This window comes from Penicillium waksmanii, assembly GCF_028829765.1.
Source record: "Penicillium waksmanii strain IBT 27052 chromosome Unknown utg000011l:1.0-400869.0:1.0-401085.0, whole genome shotgun sequence".
Classification (NCBI taxonomy): Eukaryota; Fungi; Ascomycota; class Eurotiomycetes; order Eurotiales; family Aspergillaceae; genus Penicillium; species Penicillium waksmanii.
The window spans coordinates 358,688-372,074 of NW_026643257.1; the positions used below are offsets into that span (position 1 = coordinate 358,688).

The window sequence follows — 13,387 nt, forward strand, 5'->3', positions numbered from 1 at the left end:
TCTTCATGACCTTGTTCGCGGATCTCGCATTTTTAGGAGTTCGGATGCCCGTCACAAAACTGCGGACCTCAAACCCCGCGACAGTGACTCTGGAAATAATCTACTGGCTATCTGATAAAATGGGTTGTTGTTTTTTTCTTTTTAATGTATGCTAGTGCTACGTATACCCTCTCCTCCCTTCGCATCTATTACCTAACCGCGCGCTACAAGTTTGATACATAACCAATCATCCGCGAATAAACACCAGCACTAGAAACCTGACTAAAGTTGGACTTTATGTATAATCCAACCATATACGCCACCGCTAAAAACAGGATTGCTTTTGTTTCATTTACCTTCAAGGCTGAGTTGTTGGCTTTGACCATCGAACGTCTTCCTGTGCCTTGCTCGTTTGACCAAGCGCCCAAGTATAGCTGGCGCCATCATGATGTTCCTATACCACCGGTCAATATTGTAAACATAAGGTCAATATATAAACTTTCAATCATCTCACCCGAGAGGCTATGAAATATCTTCAACTTCGTTCATTTCAACTTTTCTTAGTTATATCTTCTACGATACAAAAACTTTAACTTTTTTACTCTGTTTTGATCATCGTAAGGCTAGTTTGAGTCCAGCATTCTCATTCTAAAGCCTAATCACTTGCTTTCTACCAGATGGATGGAATATCTAGAGCTCATTTTGCAGAGTTTGAGTATCTCTTGCAGCAGCGCTACCCGGACTTGCCTCTCGCCGAAGCTTACCTGAGATATCACCAAGACAAATTGGCCCCTTTTGCGAAAGAGTCAGATGCAATTGAGGCGCTAGTTCGCAAATTATGCCGGCCAGCAGATATTGCCAGTGATGCTGGTGGGATAATCTGGCGTATTGGGAAGAACATTGTGGAGCAACATTCGGAGCCAAACCGGCCTAATGCCGACCTTCCTGTCGCAGAAGTCGGCTCGGATGATATCTCCACCCAGATGCAGCTGGAGATAGTCAAGAAATTGATGCACCAAACCGCGCGGTCCGATAATTCACTAGATCTCAGTCTAGATACTGTGGTGACAAACGCTGCTCTCATGACGGGCAGGGGCTCAAACATTATTTCAACTTCGACGGAAAACGTGGTCAGGGAAATCAACGGCATCAATATCATTGGACAGTCACTCGTTGATCATATCAACTACTATGGACGCTGGATGCAGACGGTTACATCCATTCAAATCGCTCAAGCGAACCAGGCAATCCAGGCCTTAAATGTGATTAGTGATCATCTCAATGACGGTAATAGCATTCAAGTTTCGGGTGCTGGTGGACCCGATGGTTTTGCCAAACCCGTCTATGATTATATCCAAAAAAGGATGAATGATGTCGATACGGCAGAGTTGAAAAACCATCGTTTTTTCGTCTACCACCCTGACACGAATTGGTATGGGGCTTTTCATAGGATGATCAGGGGTAACCCTCTACCACCTGAATTCTGTGCCAAGGCAGATAATCTGGATACGATATGTCGATTCATGGAAGATGTTAGGCGAACTTTAATAGACGAGTCGGTGAACGGGAAGAATGTTGTCTTCCACCTTCTTTGTCCATCTTGGTACACTATCTCTATCAAAGAGCCCCTTCATTTCCCAGACAGCCTTAGCCCATTACGAGTTGAGGGAGAGAAACATAAGGGCAAGGAGCTGGTTGAGCTCAATCTTCCGGCAGCCCCTGCTGGGCTCCTGAATGGGGTTGCAAATGTTCTTGACGCCAATGGGTGGAACAATATCGCACGGGGAGCTTCTGTCGCCACAACAATCCCAGCAGTAGGTTGGGGTATTAATGGTGCCTGTCTCGCGTTTGGACTCGGAGTGGGAGCGGTCACGGGGCTGGGGGTGTTCGTTGCCATGCCACTATGGTTTGGCACTGCAATGCCGGCTATGGGTGCGGCAGCTCCGATTATCGATGAAGCTGTGTATAATGCTCTGTGCGAGGAGGCGCCACGAGTGCTAGGATCTACTAATCGTTTAAATATACCAAGAAGATATGCCTGAAGAGTTAGATTGTTTTCCAATTGACACCACTTTGCTCCTACTAGTAGAATTCCCAATCAAGACACTGTACGACCCGGTGTCGTAAATGCGTAAATATTGGCAGTCGGACCTGAGAAAAGAAAAGCCGCTTGCTAGCAACTGTACTATTACAATACATCATAATAGATTCCTGCACAGCTTGTTAGTTCCAAGGTTAGAACGTGCAGCCACATGGATGTGTATCTTTGAATAGATTCACTCCACAACTAAAGTTGATTAGGACCTGCCATAATATTTTTGAAAATCTATTTTCTTGATTCATCTAGTGTCTGGTTACCTGCTTGTTGGTTGCTGGCCTTGATCTCGATATTTTACTTTATATTACTAAACATATGGCTCCTCCTCTGTGAGACACCTGCTTCAGACGTAAGCTCTTCCACTCTTTCCCCGAAGATCTGATCCCGCCTAGACCATCAAGATCAAAAATAGAATTAATATTAAGCTTAATTAACACAGGCAGTGTCAACATACTACTAGTAGTATATATATAGAAATGTACTACCTAGTATACTCCATCCTCTACCCATCGTCTTCCTGGGCAGTGCAAGGTCTTGGCAATATGGAGGTATACCCGGCAAAAACCTTATCCGCGCCTAAAATTAAATTCGAAGTGAGACATCGAGGGAATGGAATTGGATACCATGTAGAATTATTTGCAGTAGATGATCTGTGAAATATTCATCTAGAGTATCTATGGATGCTAATATGCTAGTATACTAGTATACTAGTACTATCACAATATCTCAGTCATGTAAGTATTCCGTGGAGCACCCGAAGCCGCGGAGGGAACCCGCACCTTCGGAAGCGATCAGCCGATCGGGAGGAAATGGGACGGGACGGGGATACATCGGGATGCCGTAGGGTAGACTTGCGAGCCGGGAAGATCAGATCAGATCAGTCCGGTTTGAAAAGGAGGCTGTGTTTGTTCTATTTATTCTACCCTAAATTGTACCCTAAACCCTGAGTTTGACTAGTGTTTAGCTGCGTCACTGAGATATCTGGGAATATCTGGGAATATCGTGGGGATGCTGGAAACTGCCGACGATCGGCAGTTGGCGGTAGTCGGTTATACGGTGGAAGTATAGGAAGTACGGAATATTAGATGAATGCCAGTGGGATAGGCAGAGTAGATAGTTGCAGGGTAGTATGAGAAGTATTCTACTCACGAGTGTACTCTATCAGTTATCTACTAGTTCGCTATACTATAGTACACTACACTGTCTACACTGTAGGGATGTATCTCCCACATCGTGGGGATGTGGGGAAGCAGAACTCCTTACAGCCTTGGAATATCTCATACTTTTCAAGTTTCTATTCTAGTAATTCTACTATTTCTAAACTAGTATCTCAACTAGTATTTCTATTATTTCTATTAATTCTATAATCCTAGCCTACAACTATATTCACCGCCTCTGGTTGGCTGCCTTGCGTAATCCATCCGATTGCGTCGATTTACTTTAAACACTTCCACTTCCACTTCCACTTCCACTCCGCTCCTCCACTCTTCACTCCTCCGCTCTCCACGCAACTCCCTCAATTCACCTCCCCCTCCTCCGCAGACATAGCATGTGTCCTGCTCAACTCACTCCTCATGGATGAGGGTTCCGACAAGGCCCCTCGACGAAAGAGGGTCTCACGCGCCTGCGACCGCTGTCGCAGCAAAAAGGTACCCCAATTCCTCCCAGCTACCCCCATCCCACATTCAAGCGATCCCTACTAACTCACATCTCCAGGACAAATGCGACGGCATTCGTCCCACATGCTCCGCCTGCCAGGCCACCGGCCAATCCTGCTCCTACGACCCCCACGCAAAGAAACGCGGTCTCCCCGAGGGCTACGTCCGCGGACTCGAGAAGCTCTGGGCGCTATCGATATGTAACATCGACGGGTTCGAGGATAACATGCTGGCCATGCTCGGCGCGACCGCCGACTCTGCCGATCGTCGCGCTAAATTGATGTCTATCTGGTCCGAGGATACTTCTTCCGAGAGTTTACATGAAACTTGGAAAACGAGTCGTCTTTATGGTGCGCTGGAGAAAATGCTCTCCAGCTCGGAACAGACTCCTGCGACAGCTGCCGGGACGGGGAAACGGTCGCGCAATCCGAATGATGATCTAGATGGTGGTTGGGGGTATCGCTTTGGGAGAGAATCGAGTCCACTAGGCCCGACTGCGCCGCGAATTGTCGGTCCTGTTTCACTTTCGCATTCGTCCTCGCACTCGCCCACTGCGAAGCGCACACGATTGGCACAGTCGCAGTCACAGTCACAGTCACAGTCGCACTCGCATCCACAGTCCGATCGCGGTATCACCTCTTCCTCTCCGCAAACTCTCCAATTACCCGCGCAAACCTCCCAACTCCTCGACATCTACTTCGCAGCAACACACTCCTGGCTCCCAATCCTCGCAAAACACAATACCCTCCGCGCCTCCTACCTCTACGCAAACACCGCCGTCTCACTCACAGCCACAAGCCCCGGTTCCGGCGACCACGCCGCACTATGGGCAATCCTCAGCTACACAATCACTCAATCCCGAACCGATCCTCGCTCCAGTCCCGCCGGCACACTCTCACTGGCAAAAGAGTACTACACCATCTCGCGCCATCTCATTCCTCTCGAAAAAGACCGATACGAACTCGGTCACATCCAGGCATTACTACTACTCACGTTGGTGAATATGGGACTGGAAGATTGGACAGCGGCATGGTTATTAAGTGGACAAGCAGTGCGCATGGCGATTGCGATTGGTCTGGGCACTTCCACAGATATGCGACGATCTGACGAGACGAGGCAGGGCAAGGCGGTGTTTCTGGGCTGTTTTGTTATCGATTCACTTCTTTCTTTCCGGCTTCGGCGTTGTCCGGCTATGTCGGCGAATGATATTGCACCGGTCGGTTTATTGGAAGAAGATGGATTGGAAGAGTGGAATTCTTGGGCGGATGTTCTTCCTACGGCCGGCGCCAGCACAAGCACCAGCGCCAGCACCGCGCATGGGAAAGTTCCCCCTCGTCGGGGACCGCTGATGTCTCTAAGCTGCTTCAATCGCCTGGTCGAACTAGCCAGTGTTCTGAACAAGATCTCGCGCAATCTCTCAATGGGGTACAAACCCTCCACATTCGCACAGCAACTAGTCATGGACCTAAAACAATGGGACGACGGACTCCCACTCGGCTGTCGTCTAATCGGTCCGGAAAGTATCTACCCAGAACGACACTCGGCACTACTACCGCACCAAAGTTATCTAGGACTAACATATGTCGCGACCCTACTCTGGTTGTATATCTCTCTCATCCCGGGAGAACAGGGCTTACATCGCTCGCAACGACCCGCGACCGAGGGTGCGAAGAAATTACTTTATCGCGGGTTATCCATGTTGGCGCAGCATCTGGATAATTTCCCGATTTGTGGTCTGCCGCCTATGTTTGAGTTCGGTCTTCGGACTATCTCTGAACAGGCGTTCTCTTTACGGCAGAATGTTGATGCGCCGGATTCGTTCCCGTTTGTTCGGTGGGCGGATGAGTTTCGTCAGAAGACTGCTGCTCTTGTGTCGAGTTGGCCTGCTTATGGGTCTCTTGTTGTGGCGATGGAGCGGTCTCAGCAGACACAATCACAGACACAGACCCAGCCGAATGGGTATAACCCGTCAACAACAACCTTTGGAAGTGGAGTCATGCCAGCGCCGATCACGGGCGTTCCGAGTGTACCTGTTCCTGTGCCTGAGCAAGTAAACTACGCATCTTCCATCATGGGAATCAGCATGCCGGTAGACGGGCAGTCATTAACGCCAAAGGACACTATCATGGAGAACACGGATCTAGCCATGATGCCAGTGGATAATAGGTCTGGACCATTAGAACCAATGGAGATGGAGAAACTACCACAATCACAATCGCAACCACAACAACGACCAGATGCAGTATATCCATCTCATCCACAACCACACCCACACCCACACCAACATTCACAACACCCCTCAACCCCCGACTCACCCTCAATCCTATCCAATTCCACAAATCCAAATCCAAATCCCTACCCAACCTCCAACTCTATACCCGGCCCCGGTCCAGTCCCAGTCCCCGTCCCCGAAGATCTAGACGCAATATTCAAAGACCTAGCCTACCTCGACACAACAGAATGGTCTCACAACCGCGAAGCAGGACTGAAAGATTTCGGATTCCTGAGATGACTCCACGTTCCAGGCTTTCTGTCATGATCCTGATCGGCTTGGTTCGCAGCCTCTTGTTCATCCGCCTTCTATTGCGGATATTTGGCCGCCTCCTGGTTTCTTTCCGGAGACGTTTCGGGATGTTGGAGATCGATAGTAGATGAATGATATGGGAGGAGGGGGTGATATAGTGGAGATGGGGTGATGGGAGGGGGATTGTATATATATGTTGAAAATTTATGTAAATAGCTCTGAATTTCCATTTTGGCTGTTGTTATACAGTGGGTGTTGCCCACTATACCGGCCTTGGCGGGTATGCCACTATTATGACACTTTCATGTGCACAAGTATAGCTATTCGGGCAATAAAAATTAATTGGTGGTCTTGGATGCGGACAACAGTTATTTTGAATGTTTTATCATGGTGAATCTACGTCAACGCCCCTCCCCCACGTGCCATCTACCCCTGAAGATCCCATTGAAACTAAAAAGAACCGAACGGGTAAGTAGTTGCTCCACCAAAAGCTTAATCATCTTTAAAGCAGGCTACAACAATCTATTGCATACTATTGAACGATATCGAGTGGAGGTTATTGACGTGCTCGAGGATTTTCGTGTGGAGGGGCACGGTGAGCGTGCACTGCCACGTCCTGGAAGCACTGCCCATGACGAAATAAAATGCAGAGTACGGAGTAGCGGGGACGAAGATCGACTCGGGTTCTACATATTTACTGGTACTCCATAGCCATGTCATATTTAAAAGAGCTGGTCGAATACGGCGTCATGATAGGGGTTTATTGTGGAGATCAGGGGTTCAAGTTTGCGGCAATTTTCAAAAAGACGCTTATATCGCGACTAGTGTTTCATCACTCTTGGGTAATTGATATCACTTTTATTGCGACAGCCCTGCCGCTCCAAGGTGGCTTGGTTATCTCTGGGTAGAGTAAATGGCTTCCAAGGTTGTTGAGTTGGGAGAGACATACCAGTATACGAGTCCAGTGTTTATGGGCGAGATATTGCAATTTTGCATATTAGAATGAAAATATTTGAACTGAATAAAATGGAGATGAAGAATTTGAATGTCTATTAAGAACAAATGAGGGTTATGAAAGGCTTTTCTACCTGCCCAGGTACCAGTAGTCGATATTCCTTCTCATACATCATGCAACTCGGTAATATTGTGCACCCACAGTAATATAGATGTGCCGCTAATAATTACGGAGCGCTAAGGAATAATATTTGAAACACGCAGCATGGACGAAAACGCATTTCTGGCGTGTCTGAAAGTAAAGAGGGCAAAATACTAGTAACACTCGAAGTTGGATATATGTCCACCTAGTAGGGCTATGTATTTCCAGTGAGTTCGTAGAGGCATTGCTCTGGAGGCCACACTTCCGTGATTTGACTATATTTTCCAACTACGCTCGAGTCCAATTGCTGAAGCAAGGGGCTGTAGTTTAATTGAGCAATTTAAACAATTCTTCAAACTATTGTAACTCATACTATCACATAAACAGATTGTGGACTTGTGCTTGTTTCAGCTGTCAGCAGAATGCTGAGTCATCCATCAAGATCAACCTCGGTTCGCCGACTTCGCCTCTTCTCCACTTCAACATTCCCCACAGTTTCACCTTCAACACAGTCAACTTTAACTTTGAAACCCTTGGAACAAGAATGAGTACCCTCAATCTGCTGCATGTACATGCACTTGATCCATGAGAACTCGTACTCTGCACTCTGCTTCAGCTAAACGCCTGCCCCGAGACATCATCCCTGGCGATCTCTACCCTCCTGGACACCCCACCAGCCCCAGTGCCCCCCGGCGCCAGTCGATCCTTGCTTCGTCTGCCAAAAAACCCGCAACCGATGACGCCGGCCGTGGGTCGGCGGGTGGTTCTTGAACCCTCGCCACGGCCTCGTTGGCCCCTGGCCCGCGTGGTCGCTGATCTCTCTCCAGCTTGCCCCAATGCATGACCTATCACTCCAGCGCTTCGTTGCCGCCGTCGAATCAGCAATGTCCCTGAACTGCAATTCTCCATCGATCGCCAGCCTGTGGGAGGGGGGCATGGGAATGGCGAACGCGAACCGTTCTGTCCTGTCTTGTCTTTGTCAAGGCTGATCACCATCTCCCTTTTTCTGTCCCTGCTGCGCCTTCATTTTCACCCTTCTTTCACTTCTTTCACTTCTTCTAACTGCGACGACTTCTTCTCCTCTCTCTGCTCCTCTCCATGGCTCTGCCTTCCTCTACACTCCTTTACTGATCGTTCATTCTTTCCAACCCGCGACAATGTTCACTTCCCCACGACGATGGATTTTCATCGTCTCTCCACTCATTACCCTGAGCCTGATTTATTACCTCTACCTCAACCCCCACGGCCACTCGGTCGCCGCCCATAATGCCGAACATTCTATCCACGCCGAGCAAGGCCAGATCATCATCGAAGAACCGAAAACTCCTCCGACCAGTGACTCCACCCCCAAGACACCCAAACCCACCAAACAGGAGCTTGAGGAGAACCAGTGTGGCCACATTCGCCGGGATATGGATGATGTCTTCGTCGTCTTGAAGACTGGCGCCACGGAGTCTCAACAAAAGGTCCCCGTGCAGCTCCGCACCACCCTCCAATGTGTCCCCAACTACGCCATCTTCTCCGATTATGAGGAAACCATTAGCGGCGTGCCAACCTACGATGTCCTCAGCAACGTGACCGAAGCAACGATGAACAGCGAGCCCGAGTTCAACATCTACCATCGTTTGCAACAGGTTGGCCGGGAAGGCCTCACCGATGAAGAATGGGGTGACCACGAGAACGGTCCCTTTGGAAAGACCAACAACCCCGGATGGAAGCTGGACAAGTGGAAGTTCTTGCCCATGATCGATGGGGCATTGGAAGCGATGCCGGATGCCAAGTGGTACATCTTTATCGAAGCCGATACTTACGTCGTGTGGCCCAACCTGATCAACTGGCTGGCCCACCTGGACCACACTCGAAGCTATTACATCGGAAGCCCCATGCAAATCGGCGATATCCTGTTTGCCTACGGAGGATCTGGCGTTATTCTCTCCGCCGAGGCGATGAAGCGTCTTCAAACATACCGCTCCAAACACCAAGCCGAGTTGGAGAAGATGACCGCCGATGAGTGGGCTGGAGACTGCGTCCTCGCGCGGGCCTTTGACCAAATCAAAATCCCACTCACTTGGGCCTGGCCCATGATGCTGACCACTCGACCCTGGGAGATTGATCACTTCTCCGAGGGTTACGGTCGCCAGCCCTGGTGTTACCCCGCTGTTTCGTACCACCGCATGACCCCTCGAGACATCGAGGAGATGTGGCAATTCGACCGGACATGGTTCAGAAGTGGCAAGAATGCTCTTCTCCTCCATGCCGATGTCTACCGTGAATTCATTCACAACGGTAGCCTCGCTGGACGCGATGATTGGGACAACATGTCACCCACTGATATAATTTTCGATGAACCCACCAAGCCTTCGCTGGAGAGCTGCCACCAAGCCTGCTCGCAGAACAAGGAGTGTCTGCAATACACCTGGAACCAGAAAGAGAATACTTGCAAACACGCCTCTACGACCTTCCACGGCGCTGCAAGCAATGGCACATACTCCGGCTGGATGACCCACCGTGTGCAGAAGCTTCTGCGAAACTTCCAGTCGTCTTGTCCTCAAGTCGAGTACATCTTTTGAAGCGAGCCATGAACATAACACCAACACCAACACCCGTTTAGCATTTTCTTTTGACCTCTTGTCTTGTCTTGTATATATACCATTCTCTGCACATACTTTCTATTTTCCTCTCTGCCGCGATTCCTTTTCGCAGCAAGGTCATCGGCGAGGCGTTGCTGGCATTTCACGCACTTCTGCTCTGCATTTCTTTTACCTTTTCTTTTATTGTCTGCTGGACGGACTTGAGACTCCGAGTCGCTTGCATGGGATCCAAGGACCCGATCAATGCATCAATTTGACGATGAAATATAGTCAATCATACAAAGAAATAAATATAACATTTCCAACGTTCAAATTCAAGTTCTTACGGGATATCCTTAGTTACCAGTAAAGAAACCAAGTAATGAATTGGCCAAGACGGCAAGCCGAGCCGAGCCGAGCCAAAACCACCGGCCAACGAGTCGAAATTCCGTTTATAAGCTAAGATAGCTGGTATATCAACCTGATAAGCCAGACCCACAACTCAGTACCTAACCCGAGCTCGTATGTAGTTCAAGTTGGTATTCATTGTTCTACAAGAGGTGATTCAAATGCTGACTGATCTTGCATTGGGAGTTAAGCTTAATACATCTCCTTCTTGCCTGCAACTACTAAGCTAATGTCTGGGGCCCTCGGCTATTCCCTTCAACATTAAGCAACATCAATATCAACATCCGATGATTCCTCAGCTCTGTTCTTCACGCTATCCAGAAAAGCCTGCAGATCAAAAGTGCTGTTTATATCTCTAATACTGGCTACTGACAGACAAATCATGAAGATATGTATAGGATGAAAGACTACCTGAGCTCAAAGAAATTAGATATAGCGGTGTAGACCCTGAGCCGGTTCCAAGGTTGCCGTTATGGAGCCCCGGAGGCGCATAGACGGTCATGTTTTCCTATTACTGCGAATAACTTGGCGCAAGCTAACTCACATGGTGGAATAAAATCTGGGAAGTTTTTCATGCACGGGACCAAATTGTGTCTTGAAATATTTAGCAATGAATAACTTGAAGAATGTACTGAAAGAATAATTACACATGCAATCAGACGAAGACCTCCCCGGCTTATGCAGTACCAGCTGTTCCAACCGTTCCAATTACTCCAGCTTTTCGTCGCTCTCGCAGCAGTACAGGCACAATGGTCAACAAAACGGAAATACTAACGACGATAGCTTGTATACCAAAGACCAGACCCAATCCATTCCGTTGAATCCAAGCAGGCTGGAAATATCCCACCGCAAACCCACCACATGTTCGCCACATGTTGAGAATGGCAGAGACGCACGTAGATCGATTGGGGTATTTCTCCAATGCATACGCCGTGATAGCCCTGGCTGGAGTTAGCATGACTGTTTTCTGGGATTTTGGGCGGGAATGAAAGGGACGGTGGCGTGGAACATACACAATTGTACCAACCATTCCAATATTAACCATAATCCACCCAAATGCAATTCCAATCCAGTGTTTACCAAAATGCATCGTCAGTCCATACGTGAGCAGTCCACAGACCATGCTACCGATGGGAAACCATACTCCGTGTAGTCGATACTCAGTCTGCCAGGCATGTTGGTGTCGGCGATAGATCCATCCGTTGAAGAAGTGACCGAATACCCAACCTGATAAATTGATTAGAATTTTTCTACATACGAGAGAAGCTTTATCATGGAAAAAAATACCGCATAGTGCGCCAATCACACCAGCGAAGCGCATGGATGATGCCTCAATTGTATCAAAGAGGTAGGGCGGACTGTGGAGAAACGTATCGATGGTAGTGGTGATTCCTGAAATCGTCAGCACCGTTCCTATACTACTGTGTCGCAAGAATATTTCATAGAAAAGGAAAATGATAAGGGCTAAACATACCGATGGGCCAGGTAAACGTAATCAGAATGGCAATTCCAGTCATCAATAAAGGGAATCGGAAAACGTAAACCACTAGGATCTTGCACCAGTATCCCAGCGTCTTCCATTTCGGTCGGCCAGTGTTTCCGAACCCGAAATAAGAGCCTAGTAGGGAGCCCGGTTGTCTATCCGGGTTGTAGTATGTTTCTCGGCCGAAGGCAAGGACGAGAATTGTTGATAGTCCGTATAGAGCTGTTAGTACCCCAAAGGAGGAGACCCAGTTTGTGCCTGCACCAATGTATCCGGCTATGGCGGGACCGAGGAAGGGTCCGACGAGGAATGTTGTTCCCCTATACTTTATTAGATTTGAAGTTTCGGGAAGTGATGGTGATGGTGCACGTGGAAGTACTTTTCAACTTACCAGATGTTGATCATGCGGGGCCATTCTAATAAAATCAGCAAGTTGCGAGAATGCGCTAAGACCGAATGTTTACTTACCCTCTGGGCTGTACATGTCGTGAATAATGGGAAGTCCAATTACTTGAGGGACAGTGCCAAAAAGCCCCTGCAGTGAGCGAAAAGCCGTAAAAGTGTTGTAGTCTGTTGAAAGCGTGGCTCCCAGGACCATGAACATTGTGATGACCTGCGGCCAGATCCAGACAGGGAAACTGGAGAGCCAGTTAGTTGAAATTGCACTGCACCACTCATTAAATTATTCAAGATTGGATTCCTCTCACCGACCATACGCCTCCACGAGCGGAACAGCAAAGAGTCCACCGAATCCCTGGAGCAAAATGCCCCAGTTCATGCTTGTCGCGGACTTATTGATGGAAATCCCCCATTCCAATGCCTGGGGAGTGATAAGAGTACCACCCCAAACCATAGCTCTATAGTAGATAGACCGGATTAGCCTAAATGCGATGATCATCCAGGAGGTGGAGAATACATACCCATCTGCAAGTAAAGAGCTCGACATCAGCGCGAGAAAGAGCAGCGTTTTCCGCCTCTGACTCCAATTCTGCGGATTCCGCTCATCCATACCCCCCCTTCGATTCTCCCGAGTGTACTTCATGCGATGAAGCATCTTGGGACAGCGAGGTAGAGTCCATCTCGCGTGCCTCGTTGACTGGAGAGTCTTTCTCCATCTTGAGTAGTAGTGCTGGTATTTACCAGAATTGCCGATTGTGACTCGGTAGATATCCGGAAGGGATGCCACGCGGCAAGGGGAACTAAATTAGAATCAAGGAGAAAGGAGAAGTGAGTGAGTCCTGCACCTGCACTTGAGCGAGCGACTATCGTTTCCCGGGAAGACCTAGGTTTTATGCATGGAAGGAGAGGAGAAGGGGAGGTTAGATTGAATTCTGACACATGGCAGGAGGATTTCTCGCGTGGCGTGTGTCGCGCAGATGTTGAGGAGACAGGTAGGAAAAATATACGAGATGATATCAGGAAAAAAGGCAGAAAGTGATAGCCCCCTTCTTCTTCTCTGAACTATCCGAATTGTACGGACTAACTAATTTAGTTCGTCCTCCACATCCACCCAAAGGTTGGGTTGGGTCGGGTCTCTCGAACTTACGATCTACTCGTATGTATCTTATTTC

General features: G+C 48.5%; 4 protein-coding genes across 4 annotated transcripts; 3 read left to right on the plus strand and 1 right to left on the minus strand.

Moving 5' to 3' along the window:
* Nucleotides 1-656: 656 nt before the first annotated feature.
* On the plus strand, nt 657-2,021 carry N7481_013487 (uncharacterized protein; the record flags this gene model as incomplete). Its single annotated transcript, XM_057272706.1, has 1 exon — nt 657-2,021. The coding sequence occupies one exon, from the start codon at nt 657-659 to the stop codon at nt 2,019-2,021; it is 1,365 nt and encodes a 454-aa protein (XP_057115338.1).
* A 1,630-nt stretch (nt 2,022-3,651) lies between these two features.
* On the plus strand, nt 3,652-6,247 carry N7481_013488 (uncharacterized protein; the record flags this gene model as incomplete). Its single annotated transcript, XM_057272707.1, has 2 exons — nt 3,652-3,726; nt 3,794-6,247. The coding sequence occupies 2 exons, from the start codon at nt 3,652-3,654 to the stop codon at nt 6,245-6,247; spliced, it is 2,529 nt and encodes an 842-aa protein (XP_057115339.1).
* Nucleotides 6,248-8,512: 2,265 nt separating this feature from the next.
* N7481_013489 (uncharacterized protein) lies at nt 8,513-9,925 on the plus strand (the record flags this gene model as incomplete). The annotated part of the gene is made up of 1 exon (XM_057272708.1): nt 8,513-9,925. The coding sequence occupies one exon, from the start codon at nt 8,513-8,515 to the stop codon at nt 9,923-9,925; it is 1,413 nt and encodes a 470-aa protein (XP_057115340.1).
* Nucleotides 9,926-11,009: 1,084 nt separating this feature from the next.
* Nucleotides 11,010-12,870, minus strand: N7481_013490 (uncharacterized protein; the record flags this gene model as incomplete). The annotated part of the gene is made up of 8 exons (XM_057272709.1): nt 11,010-11,274; nt 11,347-11,560; nt 11,621-11,725; nt 11,808-12,136; nt 12,208-12,232; nt 12,285-12,454; nt 12,524-12,673; nt 12,737-12,870. 8 exons carry the CDS (start codon nt 12,868-12,870, stop codon nt 11,010-11,012), a joined length of 1,392 nt encoding a protein of 463 aa, XP_057115341.1.
* Between the last annotated feature and the right edge of the window lie 517 nt (nt 12,871-13,387).